Source organism: Amphibalanus amphitrite, unplaced genomic scaffold (genome assembly GCF_019059575.1).
Source record: "Amphibalanus amphitrite isolate SeventyFive unplaced genomic scaffold, NRLGWU_Aamphi_draft 000007F_arrow, whole genome shotgun sequence".
Classification (NCBI taxonomy): domain Eukaryota; kingdom Metazoa; phylum Arthropoda; class Thecostraca; order Balanomorpha; family Balanidae; genus Amphibalanus; species Amphibalanus amphitrite.
In genome coordinates this window covers 611,669-633,866 of record NW_024881503.1, presented here as the reverse complement: position 1 = coordinate 633,866, position 22,198 = coordinate 611,669, and the positions used below count along the sequence as shown (strand labels likewise).

Here is a 22,198-nt window from a genome sequence, read left to right as displayed (position 1 = left end):
CCGTGGCCGTGCCGTGCGAGGTCGGCCAGGCCGTCCAGGACCAGGTGGGCCGGATCGGCGACCCGCTGCTGGCCCGGCCGCCGGTCGCTGATGTAGTCACCGGTCAGGAGCTGCTGCTGCAGCTGGAGGCGACGCGCCGCGACCTGGACAGTCTGGGTGACCTGCGGCTGTACCGACTGCGACGCTCCACCGTGCTGGCCGCCGTCTCTGCGGTAGTCACCTATATCATCGTGTTCCTCCAGTTCCAGCAGCCCGAGGCGTCCGAGTAGCCGGCGGTGCGGCAGCGGGAGGACCCGGCGGAGCAGCAGCGGGAGGACCCGGCGGTGCAGCGGCGGGAGGACCCAGCGGTGCAGCAGCGGAAGGGCCCGACGAACCGGAGGAGCAGCAGCGAACCTTCTGGGCACTATGCATTCTCTGCTTCGTTATCAGGAATAATCGATTTAGGATGCGAAACATTGTTTAAAAAGTCGTTAGAAAGCAGGTACAATTATTTATTTTGGTATCTACGACAAAACATATGACTGAGAACTGAGCTGTCTGGGCGAAAACAGACACAAATTTAAACATGCGTCAAGCTGATGGACGTCTCGGTTTGAAAAATAAAATAAAATAGGTACATATTCACGTTTGCGTCGCGCACATAGACACATACATGCATAATGCATATGCATTACGACAGGCAGTCCAACCGGAGGCACGACAGCATAACTGATATCACAACACTCATAAGACTGGTCGCCGTCATCTTCGCTCGAAATGCCTAAAATTTTACCTTGTTATATAATCCCTGAGCTTAACACTTTGGATCATTAATCATTCACTTTCATTCACCCGCACGTTGAACGCTTCTTCACCCTCCGAATTGCAGCGACTGAGCAATTCGAACCGGATGTTTGAAGAGACGAACGACGTCATTCCTGCAAGCAGACAAATGCGTTAAATGTATCAGTCAGTCTGCACAAATTTCAAGCATTCTTTATTTTCTTCCGTGCTCTACCAATAGTTAGAAAACTGACAGCACACAGCACACAGCACAAGACTCACATGTACAAGTTGAGTGGGACGCCGAACATGAGCACTGTGTTGTCATTGTTGTGGAAGCGCCACAGACCACGATGGTGACCTCGTGCATCCAGATCCCAGATGGCGAAACACTGGGGGAAGGTAAGCTGAAGTTAGGCGCTGGATGGGAGATGACACAGTTATTAATCAAGACACTGACGGGAGCCGTACTGATGTTTGCGGCTGAACAGGGCCAAAACCAGATAATTTCACCGCCTGAGAGCAATATGCATGTAGTCATTACTGATATACTTACCTAATCGGTTCGACTGCAAAGGAAGACATCCAACAACGCAAAGAGAACATACTAATACCACGGACGAACGGACGACCGAATTCATTTCATTCGGATAACATAACACTAGTGGTGTCAAAATCAGAAAGCGTATGTCCAAAGTCCGTCCAATGTCCAATGCTTACGTCGATTGTCCGTCCAAAAATGTCCAAGCCATCCATTTGTCCAAAGATGCCCGACACCTACGCAGTAGTTAACACTCAACACTGTTATTTAATTTGCTTTTCATGTACCGTTACAAGCTCAAAAGTGTTAATCATATCGAAAGCTGAGTTTTCTAATAGCCAATCAATGTTAATCACGACTACTTTTTAAAAATGTTGAGGTGTAGCAGGCGATTGTCCAAAGTTGTCCAAAGCCTGCTGCCATTGTCCAACCGAATTCCGAATTGGACATTGGACAAAATCGGAATTCCGAAGATTCAAGTTCCGATTGACACCACTAGATAACACCACCCCTTTAAGATTACTCACCTTGGCCAGAGTTTTGTACAGATCTGTGTCCTCCATGCTATTCATCTGGAAGAAGAATGCGTATGTTTTGTTTGTACCCTCCAGTTCCACTTCACATGGGCCGCCTTGGCTCGGAGGAATCTCTCCAAGTTGGAAGTCGGTCTCCTTCATCGGCTCCGCCTCGGCAATCAGCCGATGGACCTCCTTTTCATACTCATCCTTCAGCAAGCTGAAATGAAATGGCAGGAGTGAGGGTGATCTACAAAATAACAATTATGATCAAACGCAGTGCGCACCACCTTTATACCTATATCACACATTTAATGCTGGCGAGATGCATAACACGAGTCGCTAGATTTCGCCTCGGGTAGTTAGATATGAAATATCTGTTGGTGTCTTCAATTTAGTTATTCAAGGCTACCACTGGGAGTTACTACACTTCCTCGTTTTCGGCTTCTCACTCCCCTTCCACGTCCACCCTCTCCTTCACGAAAGGTTCCCAACACACCCGTTCACGTTCCTCAGCTGCACGTCCGGCAGCTGGTTGATGGCGTGGTCCTGGTAGTAGAGCGCATGGTACGCACCGCTCGCGTGGCTACCCGAGATGCCGAAGTGGTACGTTCTCGACACGTCCGGTATGACACACTCGCGCCCGAGCCGGTTCGAATCCTTGCGCACCCACAGGTCCCAGTCGTATCCCTGAGGAACAGTGCAGGGCTTGCTGATGTAACGATGCAGGCAATATCGATTAACCCGTGTCCCAATGGCGTATTCAGCCAAATGCACCCTGTTTGGGGGGGAGGGCAGATTCTCTCCCCTATCAACAAAGACGGGGAAACAACAATCGAAAGCTCTCAACAAGACTGATCTTAAAAGCACAATTGTATTGCTCAAGTACGAGTATGTCACAGGTCAGGTCATAGTTCAGATCGAGATCAGGTCAGCGTCAGGTCAAAGTTCAGGTCAAGAGTAGGTCAAGTTCAGGTCAAGTAAGGCCAAATTTTGAGGTTTGCTTTAAGATAAAAGGTGTGCATATATCTGATGCAGTTTTTCACGACAAATCGATGCCTCGGTATGCTTTGTCCAAGGCTCACCTCTCCTTCGGTTGGCCAGACATCTAGGAGCTGCTGTACGGACTTCCGTGTCATCATCCAGCCCAGACCGGGGAAGTGTTCCACACTGGGAGCGCACACATATCAGCAGGTCACAATAGAGATTACTGCTTACAGCTCCCAACTGTGTTACCTGTCAAATAACGGCACGATTCTAACCAGCATTTTCTGAGATAGCTTCCGCGTGATGTGCGATTGGTAGATCGGGTAGACCTTTCCATCTACAGGAAAAAAAGCAATGCATATGGCATAATTTAACACAATTATCCGCCATTTCCCTGGAAGGACGCTATCAAGGTGTCAAGGACACCTTGCTCGGACACCTTGCTCACAAGGACTCGCGTGCTGCTGGGTGGATAATTTGTGTGTTGTAGGTATATTGCACGAAATCGTCATTTTGTGTTTTGTCGTTTACATTTAAAATCGAAGCTACCAATGTTACTTTCATTTGCTTAAAAAATTTAAGTATTTTACTTTTAATTTGATTATTTAGAGGGCACAATGCGTGGTGTTTTCTTTTGAAAACAAAGTGTGGTGCAAAGCCTTACATACGTATAGGTACATCAACAATGGAGGAGGGGAATGAGCGGTAAAAACCTACCGTTCTGGCTACAACCCAACGAACCAAGAGGAACAAAATATTAGAACAGGAGATGTCTCACATGCCACCTATTCGCTTTTCTCACCGAAACGTCTCTACGGGCTCAGTGGGTTGGCGCCATGGGTCACCCTTCACCGTGACCGGGCTGAGTGAAATCAGGACTATTCCGCTGCATGTGTGAGCTGCATTTCAGAAAGGAAGATTTCGAAGATGATTGGTCATTTCGCACCGGCATGCAGAGACAGCGCCGTCGGCTCAAGAGCGACGCAGTCCTGTCAGTATTGACCAGCGTGGATTACGCGATGCCCCCTGTGCACGAGCGGCCAGCGAAACTAGCCATGGCATCCGCACGCCACTCACACCAGAAGCAGGTTATGAAGGACCAGACCGATGCGTTCTTCACGAATGACAATGTCAGCTATCAGGTGGCAACTACAACTGGTCGAGTGTACGACAGTTCCTGGAGAATGAGGCGGTACTCCGAAGTCGAACTAAGGGCCTCAGATGGTGGTCAATGGTCACGTTTCAGCCCCGCCGACGCCTCCGCCCGAATGGCACCATCAGCATCACAGCAGGAGTGACAGCAGGATGGTGCTCTTGTCATCCAGGAGCCAGTGGCCGCGGTGGCGAAATCCACTGAAATGGAGGACCTGGATGACAGCGCCAAGGCCTCTGGGACACAGCTCTGGCGCCTTGGCACGCTCGGCCACCAGGCGTAACAAGTACGATAACTCCGCCAGCCTGCTGATCTATCTTGGGGCTACGCCGCTGGAGGTACGACTGGAGAAAGACGAGGAAGACATCGACCTCACCGTGAGGATCTGCCATATTTGGAGGCAACTGCCGAAGACGGAAGCTAACAGGAACCAGCTGCTGGTCTGCGATCAACCAAGAAGTGACGAAGATAGTCGTAAACCGGGATTTCGAACTGACCGGAAGTCGTTTGCAATGATAGCCACGACGTCCTTAGGAGCATCCTTCCAGAGATGTATGCGACGGTTTTCAATCTACTCGTATTTGCTGGAAAGTGTGGAAACATGGTAACTGATATGTGAGGCAGACACTCAAGACAGTGCTGTCCATCGAAAGTCAGGAAGCAGACACCCCAGCGGCAATCGGGTTGCACCCAAGGTGCAACCCGATCGAGGAGCGACAAGAGGCCAAAGCTCAGCAGGGTCAAGAAGATGTAAGGCGGGGAAGTAAGGTCGCTGATGAAATTGGGAGGGCAGGCGAAGCGAAGTGACACTTGAAGGGGTGTTTTGTGGCGTTGGTTTGAATTGTGACGTTTGGATGGTTCGTTGTGACAGGACTGGTGTCGATTAGCATGTAAATAAAGAGATCAAACTCCCATGTACAAGTACTTTTTGTGGATGAGAGTGGGAAATCATTATAATCAACTCAGTGGCATACGTTCCCTCACCACGGTGAGGAAAGTGTAACCAGCAACGTTTAGTAAAATAAGTTGCCATTATGCAAAAATGCAGCAATAAACACGAGCACGGCTAGATTGCTTCTTTATAAGTTTCATTCACATAAACCAATTTCTTTTTTGCCTGTGTGAGAAGATATCGAAGTCTGGACACGAAATATTCGGTTTTGTTTTCGGCCTCTTACTGCAGCCACCGGAATCCTGTTTCCAATCCAGTACTACTGTTATCTGTGTACAAAACATATCTAAAAAAAATATCCGTACTAAGTAAAATGCCTATTACCATAACATTTCCCATTCACAGCCGACTATAGTTGCTGACCACCAGGTTATTTACCGATAGAGGGCGGCCGGGTCGCTGCTGGTCGACTCGAAACCGTTGTCGTTCCAGGCGGAGATGCACCAGAGACTCGAGTCCAGGTCCAGCAGATGTGAGGTCTGACTGAAGTAGCTGCAACCGAAAAGGTCGTAATGAAACTTAGGGTACTTTTAATTAATGTTAATTCTTAAATACAAATTTACAACGCGACGTTATTAGGACGTTGCGAGTGATGGCCACATATAGGAATTGGTCAGTTCTTCCGACTCGTGCAATTTATTTGAAGTTCATGCAAATAATACATAACTTTAATAAGTCTATAATACATGCAAGGCCGTTACGTATATTCTGAGTATTTTTTTCCTTAAATTTATATTTGTATCATAAACGGAGCATTACATATTTAAACAGATCCACGTCAAATCTTCCTAAAGGCTTTCAAAACACGGGTTTAATTCCGATTTATCCAAGCATTTGCCCGGTTTTGCTCGGTCCTGCGGGAAGCACTGACCTGACAAAGTCTGGTGACACCTCCAGGTCCTCCTCCAGAACGATTAGCCGGCTGGCGGCCGGGAAATAGCGCCACACGTTGGTTAGCGCCTGCCGATAGTTCTCCCGAATTCGCAGCGTTGTGTCGTCGTGATCACTTGTCTGAGGATGGGACATGGTCAGTCGTAGGAATCATGAATAGAGCAGAAAATAATCACAACTTGACCTAGTCGGATAGTATCGTATCGCTGATGCATTCTTTAACTTGGTGCATAGCAGAAACAAGGTGACAGTCATGGGTGGAGAACCTGCCCCGGCCTGCCCGGCCGTGGCCGGGGTAACTTTCAGCCTACCCCGGCGCGGCCGGGGTAACTTTTCCACACTTGGTGACAGTGAAAGTTTTTTTTTTGCAAGATTATTATACGAGAACAATTAGGCAAGCCACTGCAACCGATACAATTATATCAAAAGAACTTTTATATTATCAACATGTCTTGGAAGAGCTTACCTGCGCTACACACTTTATATCCAGGAGGGAGCATAGCTGTTCAACTTCAGGGTGAAGTCCATCCACAAACACCAGGATGTTGGAAACAATGATGCCCCTGTTTCTTAGCAAGGAGCCCATCTGCCTGGAAACGTGCACAGGCATTGTAAATTTCGAGTTCATAGAATACACCTGAATATTATTAACACATTTTCACACTGCAGACTAGAAACTAAATATAGCGCTGTTTGGACGGTTCGGTCAACATCTCGTACAAATATCGAGAGCACAGCCGCCAGAGCCGTTTAATTGCTCGTCGCTAGGCTACTACTGCCACTATGGTCATCAGCTTGGAGCTTGAATTAGTCTGTGCCGAAACTGAAACTGTCATGGTGCTCCCGTCCATTTTGCAGTGAAGGACAGTACGCAATTAACAAACGCATACTTTGTAGTGGCTTGAGACATAAGTATACTCACTTACCTGAGGAGGTCCTGTGGTCGATTGCTTGCAATTATTACTATCGGGACATCGGCGATATTGTTCTCCTTCAGCTGTGAATTTATAATGAATCATGTAAGCGTAAGGCAAGTGAAGACAAGTGGGGGACATTATGAAGAGATATTAGGTATGCCTGAAAAGATGCTCGCTCAAAATAAACATTTCTCATTCAAAACCCACACAGGTGGGTGCTTAGTCGACGTGTGTGAGTGGCTATACCAGTGCATCCGTGCATGTGCTTATAACGTTGTCATACGCATCGGCCACGTTTTTGCTGACCATGTATAGTATGTTAGCACACATTCCATGCTTTCTTTAAAGGGACCATCCCACCTTCTAAAATGTTGTTAAAACCAGTTAAATTGTGCCCGACTTTATAGATCGGATGACCAGGAACACGGTTCTGGCATTTATTTTTCATTAAACATCTTAGGCTTCCCATATTCCAAACACAAACTTTCAAATATGTGACGTCACAGCCCAAAATTAACTCCTTCCCCAGGCCACATTACTGTCATAAAGCTGATTCTTTTTACTCTGTAGGCACCACAACAAAGTTCAGACCAAGTTTTAAGCGATTTTTCAACGAACAAACCCATTTAAATCAGAATGACTAAACGAGGTGACGTCACACTAACGGTCGCTCCATGTTGAAGATAGGGCCTTGCGCAAGGCCCATTTTCAAATGAAGGGAACGAATTTCTTCAACACCAAGAGGCCGCGGGGGTTGCAACTTAGATAGATAGTGGTTTCTGAACCTCGCCGCAAACTTGGCTATCTCAACTCAAACCCCATGTTAAAGGTGTGATAGTCCCTTTAACATTACAAAGAAGCTGGAATGAAGAAGGAGCGTAAGGTTTCTGCAAAAACTTCTTCTTACCAGACTGTGTTTCATGGGCAGCAGATGATTATCATTGCAGTGGCAAAGCTCGCCATATCCGTCGTATTTGAAGCAGAACTTGGCCCGTGCCAAGTTCTTCGGAGTTTTCTTCCATGGGCAAATAACATCTGTGTGCAGAACAGAATAATTCAGGAATGGGATCCTACCGTTGCCGCCAAACCGCTGGAGGCCCATAATTTTTCCCGGTTATTTTTGACCGTGGGAAAAAATTTCAATCAACCAAATTTCAAGTTTCATGTCGTTTGAAGACCTGCCGAAACTCTTACTTCAAATGCATTTTGCTCTCAATCAAATATAATATTTGAGGCACCTATCATTGAACCAAAATATAAACTTTTTCCATCATGGATATACTCGTATACTTTCAAATGTCATGACATTAGGCTCCACCCACGACTGCGGCGTTGACCCGTGCACATCAGCGACCTCTGCATTCAACGACACTCCTAGAATCTATATTGGGCTATGGATTTCGCAGATGCCTCACGTGGTATGAGTTTATGATAACGCACGGAACGGATAAATGATGAATGTTATAGGAGGCTTGTAATAGGTACATATAAAGCCATATAAGACCATCGATCAATCACTCTACATTTGTTTTACCGTTTACAGGCCATCTAAGTAATGTGCTTTAAAATCGAGAAAAAGGCATAGCATCGGAAATCATCGATAGAGCATTGGTTGTCTAATACATGCATGTTGCTGAATGATGTTACTGACCACAGAGGTCAGGTCACTAACGGTCATAATATGAAACCAACTATACTGGCCTGGAGTCGTATAATACACCCTTCATGGCCAATTTTACGTTCCAAAGTCAATGCTGCATGGGTTAGGTAACTATTGTGACCATGTTAAGATTACGCTCTGGGGTCAGGTCAAGGTCAGGTAAAAAAGTAGAAGTTCAAAATAAATATTTCTGCATAAGTTTTTATTCGTGTGTAATCCGCTAACTCTCGACAATCAAGGAGAAGCGCTTATTGACACAAAACACAATTTGTACGGTTCAGCCCTGTCCCCCTGCGTAAGCTCAATCATCTGGTATTGTTTTGCCTCAAATCAGTCGGACAACTTCACAATACCAGTCATCTACACATACAAATCAGTATCACCCATTTTGCGTCAGTTCAGAAAAGCCCAGAAAAGTTGCCCATATTTTCCTTCCGCGATGGTTTTAACACGTCAATTTCTTTTCTTTATTTATTAACAACAAACAATACAAGTCACATCACAGCTCTTGAAAATGGCAGTAATCTCATCGATACATGAAGAAGGAAAGCTCTCTCGACATTACAATCATCAACACAACACGATCAAGATAACATATTGCTTCTTCGCTGCACAGTATTCAGGCGAGATGCCCGCTGTCAGACACTTCAAAGTACACGGTACAAAAACAAAAACAAAAACAAAAAGAAACACTCTCCTTGAGTATATTTCAGCTACACCAGTGTCTGCGAGCACTATCATACACGACTAGGTAGCCTGTCTTCTTCGGTGAAAGACTCGGACGATCCACTTAGTCGACCTCCTCGACGGTGGGTCCCTGGCTGTTCTGCTGTCCGCCGAACTGACCTCCCTGCTGTCCGCCGGACTGGCCGCCCTGCTGTCCGCCGGCGCCGTGCAGCTTGGCCATGACGGGACTGCAGGCCGACTGCAGCTCCTTGAGCCGGTGCTCGAACTCGTCCTTCTCCGCCAGCGAGTTGTTGTCCAGCCATTTGATGGCGTCGTCGCAGAGCTCGGTGACGCGCCGCCGGTCGCTCTCGTCCAGCTTCTGGCCGGCGTCATTGACCGCCTGGCGCACCGAGAAGACGTACGACTCGAGCTGGTTGCGCGCGGCCACCCGCTCGCGCTGCGCGTCGTCCTCGGCCTTGAAGCGCTCGGCGTCGTTGACCATGCGCTCGATGTCGGCCTTGCTGAGCCTGCCCTTGTCGTTGGTGATGGTGATCTTGTTGGAGCGGCCGGTGGACTTGTCGGCAGCGCTGACATTGAGGATGCCGTTGGCGTCGATGTCGAAGGTGACCTCGATCTGGGGAACGCCGCGCGGCGCCGGCGGGATGCCGGTCAGGTCGAAGCGGCCGAGCAGGTTGTTGTCCTTGGTCATGGCTCGCTCGCCCTCGAACACCTGGATAGTGACGGCCGGCTGGTTGTCCGAGTAGGTGGTGAACGTCTGTTGCTGCTTGCACGGGATGCGCGTGTTGCGCTCGATCAGCTTGGTCATGACGCCGCCGGCCGTCTCGATGCCGAGCGAGAGCGGCGCCACGTCCACCAGCAGCACGTCCTGGATGGCCGAGCTGGAGTCGCCGGACAGGATGGCCGCCTGCACGGCAGCGCCGTACGCCACCGCCTCGTCCGGGTTGATGGACTTGTTCAGCTCCTTGCCGTTGAAAAAGTCCTGCAGCAGCTTCTGGATCTTGGGGATACGCGTCGAGCCGCCGACCAGCACGATCTCGTGGATGTTCGCCTTGTCCTTCTTGGCGTCCCTGAGCGCCTTCTCGACGGGCTCGAGCGTGCCGCGGAACAGGTCCATGCACAGCTCCTCGAAGCGAGCCCGCGTCACCTTGGTGTAAAAGTCGATGCCCTGGAAGAGCGCGTCGATCTCGATGCTGGCCTCGGTGCTGCTGGACAGCGTGCGCTTAGCCCTCTCGCAGGCGGTGCGCAGACGGCGCACGGCTCGCGCGTCGCCCTTGAGGTCCTTCTTGTTTTTGCGCTTGAACTCGTCGGCCAGGTGGTTGACGAGTCGGTTGTCAAAGTCCTCGCCGCCCAGGTGCGTGTCGCCGGCCGTGGAGAGCACCTCGAACATGGAGCCGTCGGCGATGCTCAGGATGGAGACGTCGAACGTGCCGCCGCCCAGGTCGAAGATGAGCACGTTCTTCTCGCCACCTAGCTTCTTGTCGAGGCCGTAGGCGAGCGCGGCCGCCGTTGGCTCGTTGATGATGCGCTTGACGTTCAGACCGGCGATCCTGCCGGCGTCCTTGGTGGCCTGGCGCTGCGAGTCGTTGAAGTAGGCCGGCACCGTGATGACGGCGTCGGAGATTTTGGAGCCCAGGTACGCCTCGGCCGTCTCCTTCATCTTGGTCAGCACCATCGAGCTGATCTCCTCGGGCGTGAACCGCTTCCGCTCGCCCTTGTACTCGACCTCGATGCGCGGCTTGCCGGCCTCGTTGGCCACGGTGAACGGCCAGTGTTTGAGGTCCTGCTGGATCTTGGGGTCGTCGTAGCGCCGGCCGATGAGCCGCTTGGCGTCGAACACGGTGTTCTTGGGGTTCATGGCCACCTGACCCTTGGCGGCGTCTCCGATCAGCCGCTCCGTGTCGGTGAAGGCCACATAGCTGGGTGTGGTCCGGTTGCCCTGGTCGTTGGCGATGATCTCCACCTTGCCGTGCTGGAACACGCCCACACACGAGTAGGTCGTGCCCAAGTCTATTCCGATCGTCGGAGCCATCTTCGTATGAATGTCTTCAAACACTGTCGAAATAACGCACTTCACGAATCACGATTTGTCGCTGCTGATATCGCTGCTAGCACAATAGTGGTATGGCGCAGTTTCGCTCGCACTCTGCTGCTCTCAGTGAGACTTCTGGCGCTGGAGCCCGACAGCCGCGGTTATATAGTTCAGCCACCAAAACGGCTGCCGTCGCGTTGTTTCGCGTATTTTCATGATCGTGAGGGCTTCGTGAGTCTACGCTACCATTCACGAAAACTCGAGACGCTGGCGGCCAACGGGCGCCCGCCATTGGCTGACGCAGTGTGACGTCATACCCGGCGGCCGCTGATTGGCTGGCGCCGGGCGGCACCGACGCTGCCACCCGGCGCGGCCCGTGAGGGGGAGGGGGAGTGGGGGTCGCCGTCGGTTCGGTTGCCGATAGTTCGGGAACTGATTGCGGGGAGGGGAGGAGGGGAGGAAGGGGAGCCGCCACGAGCGATCCCGAACCGCAGACCCTACCACCGAGGGGGTCGCGTGGATCCTATTCCTGACCCCAATAAATTCGCATCCGTAAAGCCATCCAATGTATGAACTATGAAGTAATGCATTTTTTGGGTCATTCCCCAATCCTGAGTGTGGCGGAGTCGGGAGCCTCTGCAGGGCTGGAGGGCTGTCCGGTTTCGTGGCCCAACAAGGTCGCAGTGTTGAGTTGTTGATCGATGGCAGCTGATACATAATTCCTGGCGCATAGGCGTCGCCAGCTATTTTAGGTTGGGAGGGGGAGGCAACTGGCAAAATCAATTCATGTGTTAACCCTCGCCCATATAGGGGGGGGGGGGGGTTGGTGCAACCCCCCCCCCCCCTGAGGTTTTTCTTAGCTACACGCCGAACCGTTTCAGATAGCCTGCTCAAATTTTCGGTACCCTATGGGGTATCCTTTGCGCAACTTTTGGTAATTTTTTTTTGTCAAGGTCATGTCAGGTCACGGAGTTATGACGTCATAAAGGGAACAACCTCCGGCCAGATTTACGCTAAATTAGAGATTGCTTCACATTGGTATAAATGCCGACTGACCTGACACACTGATGGATTGTTTTAGAATCACAACTGATTTGACATTGGCACAATGTCCGTTGACATTTTGAAGGTTACTAAAGGTCAAGGTAAGGTCAGTGACCTCGGTTGACCTGTAATGACTTCTTGCACTTGTATGCCTTTTCGGGGTATTTTGATGCCCTGAATTCGAATTTGCTATCCATTTCAGGCATCGTCGGCTGTTTCTTGTAGTTCATTTTGGGTCAGGGTCAGGTCAGTGACGTCACACGCCTGACGTGACCCAATGCCCAAATGACCTTGCAGACTTCCCATGCTCCCAACGCATCATTTTTAGAGTTATGACATCGAAATACACACCAAACGATAGAGAATTGATCAAGGATCACAATAGTGTAGGTTTCAAGTTGATATCTCTTACCGCTTTGCCGCAATCGGCGCGGAAATCTGAAAAAGTTAGATTTTTCCGAAAATTTGACCTTTGACCGGTCATAAGTAGGTCAAATATTGACCTAGGACCAAAAAATATACCACCAATCGTGAGATTGAGAGCAATCCGTTGGTCTTTTCCGCTAAGCTCTACGACGCTCCGTTTTCAAACGCCAGGGAGGGGGGGGGGTCGCACCAACCAACCCCCCCCCCCCCTGCATGGGCGAAGGTGGCAAAACACCGTTTACGGGCGAGGGTTAAATCTTGCCTTTCTACAGTCGTTACTTAATCGTTTTAGATACTATTCGACACGAAACAGTGCAATGTGTGTATGATCCCGGAGATCGGCGTGGGTCACCAAAAATTTATGCAGGGATTAAGGGCTTTCCGAGCACAAAGTAGGGCCCCATTAGAGGCCAGTGTGGGCGCTAATAGACCAGTGTGAGCCCTCAGATAACAGTGTGGACCTTCAGAGTCCGAGTCGAATCATAGGGACGCTACGCGGGGACTGGGGACATCAGAAGTAGGTATAGGGGCTGGATCCTCAGAGGCACACGTGGCCGGAAGAGGACTATAAATTGAAACAGTTATTTCCGGAATTAAGTTAAAATGCATCCACGCGTTCAAAAATAACCGCGAAAAAATAGGGCCTCAAGCGACTTGGCGCCAGCAGTAGTGGACGCAATGAGCATCTCAACTATGCAATAGCCCTACGAGCTGAACCCTCGCCGGTCAAGATGGGGGCGGATGCCACTCCCTCAGGCGATTTTTTTCTCGCGATTGCTCGAAATGCGTTAGAAATATATAGGTGGAAGCTGAGAGTTTATAGTTGAGCGTAAATAAAGAATTAACACCATAAACAGAATATCACACACCCTTTATAAGACTGGGCCCTGTGGCTGACTGACCTTTGACCGGCGGCACGGGCACGTGAGCGGTGATGGCCAGGGGACTGGCCGGGGTCGGACTCTGTCCGTCCTCCTGTGAGGCTGGAGACGCTCTGTTGGCCACGTAAGCCTCGGTGATCAGTGGTCCGCCCTTGACGCACACCATGGCGTACATGTCGGGAGGCATGCGACTGGTGAAGTGCTCGGCCCCCAGCCTCTCCAGCACCTCCTGTAGCTCGGTGTCAGCCCGCATCGCCGGACCGATTTCACCCTGTCAAAAGCGAGACAATAATGACATCGATAACTCTGCATCCAATGCGTCCCTACTATAGTCGGGACGCAAATTGAAATGGTCCAATATATTGGACCATTTCAAGATTGCAGAACAAATCTCGCCGATATTTTGCTCTCCGCTCTGAAATTCCAGTTACCATAGTGAAGAGAACGATCGCATCTCTGTTCATTTTACAATAGAAGACTACCGCTCTCATGTATCCACTACTTACCATAGTGAAGAAGACGAGCACATCTTTTTGCCTTGCGGTGCGAACCAGTGCGCGCACTGCGTGACTGGCGCTCAACATCATCCACCCGGAGGCGACAGCATGGCCCTGCACCCTGCCGGTGATGGGATGCACGCGCAGCAAGTACAGGCCGCGCTCCTGCACGTCGAAGCCGCCCTCAGGACCGGCGGCTTCGCCCGGTGCGGCAAGCGAGTGCCACCAGGCCTGTGGGTGACCGAAAGGTGATAAACTTCTGACGAAAATATAGTATTTCCGTAATGAAGCAAACACAATGAACTATTATTGTTACTAGGCATTACATTCAAGGGAAGATCCTGGACTCAACCCAACTCACTGACTACTCTCGATGCATGTGAATTAACCCTCAGTCCACGTGCCCGGGTAAAATGGAAATCGGTGTTTTGACTATTTCTCATTTTCATGTGTTACTGGAAACAATCATATATTCTCTTTTGCTATTTAACACCAGTAGCACTCACCAGTTTTCCATTCACGTGCAATGTTGCATTTGTCTTCGTGGATAACAGCACCAACTTCAAAGCCCTCCGATACTCCAGTTTTTTGGTGAGCTCGTATTTTCTATCCAGCTCGATGTCTGAAGCAGATACTGCCTTGATAAAGTTGTGTAAGAGTACATTTCATTTATATTTGCTTTTAGTATTGACTAATACAATTAATGCGTTTGATTGCGAGCGAGCTCAAAGCGTGAAGCGAAGTCTTTTCAATATAACGGAAAAGGCTCCGTATTAGCGGCCCGGCCCGGCCCGGCCTATAAGGCTTTGGAGAGGCTTATAGGTATATCAGTAGCCCCTGGGCCGATTGGCCTGCGATCTTTTTTGCTGGGTAGCCCAATCCTTTCTACCCCACAATCGACTACTCCTGGCGCATCTAGGTGATAGTCGTAGCACTTGCCACGTGAAACTTCAAATATGCATAAGGTGTTCTGGCGGAAGTAGTCAATATATTTTATAGGCCTTATTTTTTTATTTCATATTTCTATGTATAGGCCTATATCTACTTTGTATATTCTGTTTTATCAGGCCCATGTATACCTATCTTCCGCTATCATCCTACTCTACCACCCGCTGGGCTGATAGATTTGTGGAATTTTTGTAGTTGGTGCATCCCTTCTACCAAGCATTGGTGCATTTGGATGATGGCCCCCACTGCATGTGCCACGTGCAAAATGAAAAGGTCTCAGGTTTGTTCCCTTTACAATAGCTCGGCAATTACCGGAGTGCTTTGCATTGAAACTTGGCATGCGCGGGTCAGGGGTAGGTGAACATGGCACCCGCCACCCACCGGGCAATGTATTTTCATGCGTCACGAAATATGGCTGTGACATGTGAACATGCAGCCTAAATGTGGATAATTATTACTTTGACCTGAACTCTGGCGTCATCCGTGACCTTGAGGTCAATAATTTAATTAAGCTCGACGGTTTCACCAGGACCGCCGTCTGAGTTTGGAAAATCAGATCAATAGTTTTGGAGAAAGGAGGGGAGGAGGGTAGTTGCGTTATCTTTTGCACCCGTAATTATTATTACCATTACACCACGCTTTTTTATAAAAAAAGTGGAGCCGATTCTCACACTCTCACCTTTCCCAATCGTGGCATTATTCCACGATTTCGGGGGCACGATGCCGGCGCTGCAGCACACCACCAACACCGAGCAGAGCACAGTCAGAGAAGAGCGCATCGCTGCCGAGCGCAGCATCCGACTGAGCTGGGCAGCCGACCTCCTCTCCTGACGCTCCGGAGAGCAGCGGCGGCCGGCCGTAGCCGCCGGCTACAAGGTTCACTCACCTCGCCATCCCAGCCGCCCGCCCGCTAGAGCGGGATGCTTTTGACAGCGGCCACTAGGTGGCATGGAGATCAGAGTAGATGGCAGCACATGCGCCAGCCACTGTATGATCCGATGCGACGTCATGAGGAGGACCGCGTATCAAGATCTCTGTCACCCATGTGCTATGCTGCACTTGGTGTGCCACCGCCACGGTGGCTGAGCCCGTCCCGCTGCGAGACGGCAGCGTTCCGGTGGGACAGTCGGGTGCAAGTTTATCGATAGGGACTCTTTATCCACCGGTTACCATCAGGCGCGGATCCAGGCGGGGGGCGACGGGGGCGGCCGCCCCCCCCCCGCCATCCGAAAAAGGCGCCCATATCCCGCGGCAGAGAGGGCGCCCCGAGCAGAAGAGCGGCGACACAGCAAAGGTTCAGCAGAAATAGGGCGCCTCCAGCAGAAGTTGGGCTCACCAAGCAGGAGAGTGACGCCCAATTGCCTATTCCCAGCAGATGAGAGTCGCCCCAGCAGCAGATGGGCGCCCCAGCAGAAGAGGGCGTCTCGTTGCAAGAATGTAAAATACCTTCTGTTCAAGAGGGGCGCCCCTGGCAGCGGAAGGGCACCCTTAGCAGGAGACGTGTCCCCCTGAAGAGGAGCGACGCCCCAGCAAAAGGAGAGAGGCGCCCCCATTCCGAGAAGAGGGGCGCCCTGACAGCAGCTGGGCGCCCCAGCAAAAAAGGAGCCCCATAATAAGAAAATGGGTGCCACTGGCAGAAGAGGGGCGCCCCAGCAGAAGAGAGGGGTCTCCAGCAGGAGACGGGCGCCCCAAGCAGAAGAGGGGCGCCCCAGCAGAAGAGAGGCGCCACAGCAAAAGTTAATCAGAAATGGGGAGCCTCCAGCAGAGTTTGGGCCCGCCAAACAGGATATGGGTGCCCCATTGACAATATCCGGCAGAAGACAGACGCCCCAGCAGCAGATGGGCGCCCCCGGTAGAAGAGGGGCGCCCCATTACAAAAAGAAAAGGAGTATATTCTACCAAGAGGGGCGCCCCTGACGACAGCGGAAGGGCAACCTCAGCAGAGGGGCGGTGCCCCAGTAAAAGGAGAGGCGTGCCCCGTTCCGAGCAGCAGAGGGTCGCCTCGCCCCAGAAAAAAAAAACAGGAGCCCCATAAGAAGAAAAGGGGTGCCTCTGGCAGAAGAGAGACGTTCCCCGCAGTGGAAGGGCGTCCCCACAAGAGTGGCGTCTCCAGCAAAAGAGAAGTGCCCCCTGCAAGAGAGGGGCACCCCACCAAAAGTTGGGCAGAAGTGGGGCGCCTCCAGCAGAATTTGGGGTCGCCCAACAGGAGAGGGCCGCCCTATTCACAGTAGAAAAAAGACTCCTCAGCAGCAAAGGGGCGCCCTAACAGAAAAGGTGCACTCGTAGTAGAAGTGGGACGCATCAGGAAGAAGAGGGGCACTTCTAGCAGAAGATGGGCGTCCCAGATAAGTGGGCCGCCTACAGCAAATTGGTCGTTCTTAGAAGGAAGAAATGAGGCGACTTAAGCAAAGTAGGTCTCTCCATAATGGATTAGGCGATCCAAGCAGAGGCTGGGCGCCCCCGGGAAGTGAGGCATACCAGCATAAGTGAGACGCTTCCAGAAAAAGGAGGGGGCATCACCGGGAGAAGAAGGACTGCACCAGTAAATGGAGGCCACCTTTTTGCTAATATCTTTTGCTAGGGTAGCGGTGCCCATCTACGACTTTTAACCCGTGCCGTGCTGGTGGTCTGAGTTTTCCGTGTCCTGCTGGGGAGGGGGGGCACACTCCCTCGTCTAACTCGGCTCCTGGGCCGCGTAGTGACACGCGATAAGCGGCATTCGAAAGATCGCCAAAAAAAAAAACAGGACGAAAACAAAACGGTCATTTTTTTAGGTCAGGTCGAATGTCAGGTCACCAGAGGTCATCAAAGGTAAAATGTGGCCTGTTTCAAAAATTTTCCGTTTTCGAAGCAGCGGCACATAACTCGGAAACCAATAGAGCTATAGCGCCGCAGAAAAGCGCATTCGATAGCCCTTTTAAAGGTGTTTCTGCAAGCTGCGCTCAGATTTGACCTCAGGTCAACGGTTTAGCCTTCAGAGGGCAAAAGACTCTAAAAATAGCCTTTTTACGAACAATGTTTTCCTGCAATAACTTTTGACTCGAGAGAGTCTCGACATTATGTTTGCCAGCATTGCGTTTCTGTCGTCGAGACACGTCGAACAAACTAAAGGTTGACCTTATGAAATGTAATTTTGAGAATTTGACCTCAGGTCAAGGTCATGACCTGACCGGGAAAGGTCATGCTGCATAGCAGTCGATGCGTATCGTCGAGCTGAACACAGCTGAGGTGTTTTTATCTCTCTAGCTTGAATCTATCAAAAGTTATTTAAAAAAAAAACTGCTGCGGACATTTCATGACATGGGATGACCTCTGGGATATAATGAGTGGTCACACTACAGGGTGATTTTTTTACAGGGCAAAAAGTTTTTAAGCCTAGAGATACCAAAACATACAACAAACGCGAAAATAGTATAACTACCTGAAAGGAAATTGTTTGTCATTTTGTTTTTAAGACCTTTTAGAAACTTCTTGGGACTCATTCTGTTGTGAAGTTCCGTGAAAATGGCGCACAACAAAATGTTTTCCCCAAAATCGCCAATTACTCAAGGCTTGCGTGCATTAAAACTGTGCTCACTTCGAGCACGTTCTGTAAGCCTAAACGGAGCTCAAGCTCAAAGTTTTTGTGTGCAAATGAAATGTCAGAATGTGCTTATTACAAAGATATACATATGCTGTCAGTTGATGTGTTTTCTGGTACCGCCATTGCTCTTTACTTTTTGCCCTGTATAAAAAAATCACCCTGTAGTTGCAATGTTCTTATTCAGTGTGTTAATTTTATATGTATCCCAATGCTTGATACTGTCTAGAATGGCGCTCGTCCAAAAGAGATGCCTTTCAGTTTTCTCCCAAAGACTTAATTATACCTACCTACCTAATGGAGACGTCGCACAACTGACCTGACCTTAAGATATCGAAATTCCGAAATATACGTTTCATGAATAGTGTTGCTTTCATCAATCGCTGAAAGGTTCAAAGCAATCATTCATTCGGTATAGCAATGGTAAGCACTTGAACTTTTTCTTAGGCTAGGTCACTTGGCATAACCTGGTGACCTGACCTTCCATCACCCGCGTCAGACATTTTTACAACATGTGCAAAAAAGATGCATGATAAGGTATGCTGAAAATGGCGGCGCTGCGCGCAGCCGTTTTTCAGATATTTGCGAAAACCTGAGGGGGAGCGCGATAACGCCCCCTAGCACGGCGCGGGCTTTTAGCTCCCGATTTTGACGGTTTGGCGCCCCCTTTGTATGGAGCGCCCCCGGATTGCCAGGTCGCCCCTATTTCGACTTGCCGCCCCCCCCCCTCCCGAAAATTCCTGGATCCGCCCCTGGTTACCATGGCCTCGGCACTCGCTGCAACCGCCTGGTACTGGTAGACTGTGCCGCATGACTTGAGAGTCATGCGGCACAGTCTACCAGGCGTAATATGCGGCACAGTCTATCTACTGTTAACGCCAGACGCCTTGAGACCCTAATTTTTCGCGATTATTTTAAAATGCGTGGAATAATTTCAACCATATTTAGGAAATAGCTGTTTCAAGACCTGCCGAAACTTTTTCTTCAAAAACATTTTGTTGTCACTTAAATATTTGTGGCACTTGTCATTGACTCGTAATGTTAACTGTTCTTCCATCCTGGATAGAGGCTTTCATACGTCATATGACATTAGGCTCCGCCCACGACTGCAGCATTGACCCGTGCCCATCAGTGACCTCTGTACAAACGACACCCCTGCCATCTGTAAAGGACTATGAATTTCGCTGACGTTTCACGTGCTATGAATCAATTGCAGCAGACCGTCAAGTAAATGTTAGGCTCTTGTTGACTCTTGTATAAAGGACCAAGAATTGTCTAATGAAGACAATATCAGGACCATCACTCCTCAACCTACTACTCACACGTGCTTCAAGTTCAAACAAACGTTAAGGATTCCTAACAAATACGATTGTCGATGTAGGATATCTGTTTGAAATACGAGCGAGCCTTATGATGTGAAGCGAAGGCAATCAACTTATTATTGCGTTGTTGGATAGTTGCATAGCTACAAATCGGCAGCTACTTGGTGAATATTATGATGTTAGAAAATGACCTTATGCTCATGATACAATGAAATGATATTAAAATAAGTCCAAAAAGTATTATGATATATTTCGACTTGCGTCGTCTTCAAAATGTACATTCAGAATGTACATGTACTTCAGAATGTACTTCAGAATGTACTTCAGAATGTACATTCTGAAGACGACGCAAGTCGAAATATATCATAATACTTTTTGGACTTATTTTAATATCATTTCATTGTATCATGAGCATAAGGTCATTTTCTAACATCATAATATTCATAATTATACTCAAACTAGCCATAGCTCACCTCCAACGAATCGAGCTACTTGGTGACATCCGACATCCAATTATCGCATTATATGCAACGCCATAGGCTTTAAATACAGGTGAATATTTCCTAAAGTTATATGCCATCTGCCCGTCATTTGCAGCTTATAAAAACTAAAACAAATATCAGCGAACATATCAGCATTGTACAAGCAATGCGCATTGAGCATTTATGGCTCTTCAGTCATCATGTCGCTCTTTGGGCACTGTCAGCCAAGACGTTACGCACAACTCCGCCGGCTCTCGGCACCACTCGACCGTCCCCGCTCCCCGCCACAGCGAGAGTGACCGCGCGCCGGCCCGAAACCGCCGCAGGCCAAGACCACAGAGGCGGGGCTTAGCTGTGACGTCATAACGTATCACAGACTGACTGGTGATAGCCTCTACACACCGGGTGAAAATCTTGCTCGAAATTTAACATTACGAGTCAATAGACGCGTTTACATAGGGTTTGTTGCAAGCTTATATCTCCGTCCGTGATGTTGCAAAAGATGCCAATGGTGCTGAACAATTTACAAAATGATCCCCTCTAAATACTTGAAAACCACTGCATCGAAATTATCGCCAAATTAACGAGCTAGAGCCTCGTCAAATATGCTATGTAAACCGGGTTAATGAGAAGTGCCTGAAATATTGAAATGGCGATAAAATATCTAAATTGTAAAAGTTTCGGCAGGTCTTGAAACGGCCATGTCCTGAGCTTGGTTGAAATTCTTCCACGCATTTAAAGATAATCGCGAAAAATTAGGGTCTCAAGGGGTCTGGCGTTAACAGTAGGAGAGAATGGGTAGAATTGGGACGAAGAAGTAAGACACCGGCAATAGCTGGAAGACCGATTGGAGAAACCACAACTTGTTAGTTGTTTGCATATTTTCGCGTGAAATTGGTTGTTGGCGCATATCACAACCGAATGGTTTTCTGCCCTCGCTAATTACCGAAATATTAACAAAATGTCAAGCAATTATTTTTGGGTGTTATACTTAAATCCAATTTGCCGTTTATTCAGCGACGTGCTCTTCATAGGTCATTCACTATCGGGGGGCTACCCTCGCACTTCTCGCACTTCAGGTTTTTTTTTTCGTTAATAACTCTCGCAAACGGCGGCCGAGCGCGACGAAACTTCTTGTATCGAAGAGTACATCATTTTTTTACAACTACCCTGCAAGTTTCCTGATCGTGACCCACATGATCTTTGACCCTTGATCTGAGACCACGTCAGACCGAAATCGTGACTCGGCGTATACTCGTATTTGCTGTAGAATTGGTGTTCAGATGCCAATAACTTTATAATGCTGATGTATCGAAAGGTACTGGAAGTTTCGCGTCGATACGCTCAGCATTTTTGAAGATATTGCGAAAAGCGGGGGAGGGTTCTGTAAAGCCCCCTCCCGTTTAGCTTATTACACTAGCGCTTCAATAATTACATCAAATAGCAAATTCAAAGGTAAAAGCTCCAAACTTCAACATTGTTTGATAAGCGACAATTCTATCAGCCGAGCCCAAGTTCAGCGGTAAGTCCGACTGCGGCGGACGGGCGACGTCTGCGCAGCGGCGCCGTCCCGTCCACGGCCGTCCGTCGGTCTGACGCACAGCGCGGATGCTGCGAGCATCACTCGGCCGTGGCGTGTGTCGACCGACGGACGGACGAACGACGATCCGCGCTCCGACGAGACCGACGAACGACTCAGCGCAGTCCGACGCAGTCTGGTCACAGTGCGTCTCTGCCTGCCAGTGACCAGCGCTCCACTTCAGAAGAGCTTTCAGTTTCATCTCAAACGTCTGGGCACAGCTAACTGAAAGGCAAGGTATGTATGGTTTTGCTGTTATGACTCGTTGACAGATAAGAGACTTACGATGATGTGCTGCCCTAAATTAAATAGCGGCCGTTTGAAGTAAAATAAATAGCGGCCGCT

At 49.4% G+C, this 22,198-nt stretch overlaps 2 protein-coding genes across 2 annotated transcripts; both read right to left on the bottom strand.

Moving 5' to 3' along the window:
* Positions 1 to 476: 476 nt before the first annotated feature.
* On the bottom strand, positions 477 to 15,777 carry LOC122378587 (protein O-linked-mannose beta-1,2-N-acetylglucosaminyltransferase 1-like). The gene is made up of 14 exons (XM_043359826.1): positions 15,570 to 15,777; positions 14,449 to 14,564; positions 13,952 to 14,173; positions 13,467 to 13,716; positions 7,626 to 7,753; positions 6,728 to 6,798; positions 6,268 to 6,391; positions 5,782 to 5,921; positions 5,289 to 5,402; positions 2,904 to 2,988; positions 2,318 to 2,508; positions 1,831 to 2,038; positions 1,045 to 1,154; positions 477 to 917 (listed from the first exon to the last, which is right to left on the bottom strand). The coding sequence occupies exons 1-14, from the start codon at positions 15,685 to 15,687 to the stop codon at positions 851 to 853; spliced, it is 1,944 nt and encodes a 647-aa protein (XP_043215761.1). The 5' UTR covers positions 15,688 to 15,777; the 3' UTR covers positions 477 to 850.
* Positions 9,058 to 11,317, bottom strand: LOC122378596 (major heat shock 70 kDa protein Ab-like). Its single transcript, XM_043359836.1, has one exon. The coding sequence runs from the start codon at positions 11,092 to 11,094 to the stop codon at positions 9,169 to 9,171; it is 1,926 nt and encodes a 641-aa protein (XP_043215771.1). The 5' UTR covers positions 11,095 to 11,317; the 3' UTR covers positions 9,058 to 9,168.
* Positions 15,778 to 22,198: the final 6,421 nt, after the last annotated feature.

What these genes read in the sequence shown, in the direction of transcription:
- LOC122378587 (XM_043359826.1), bottom strand. Translation starts at nt 15,687, where the DNA reads ATGCTGCGCTCGGCAGCGATGCGCTCTTCTCTGACTGTGCTCTGCTCG. An exon ending in TGCCCATGAAACACAGTCTG is followed by an intron (nt 6,799 to 7,625) that starts GTAAGAAGAAGT and finishes ATAAATTCACAG; the next exon opens with CTGAAGGAGAACAATATCGC. An exon ending in GTCCCACTCAACTTGTACAT is followed by an intron (nt 918 to 1,044) that starts GTGAGTCTTGTG and finishes GTCTGCTTGCAG; the next exon opens with GAATGACGTCGTTCGTCTCT.
- LOC122378596 (XM_043359836.1), bottom strand. Translation starts at nt 11,094, where the DNA reads ATGGCTCCGACGATCGGAATAGACTTGGGCACGACCTACTCGTGTGTG.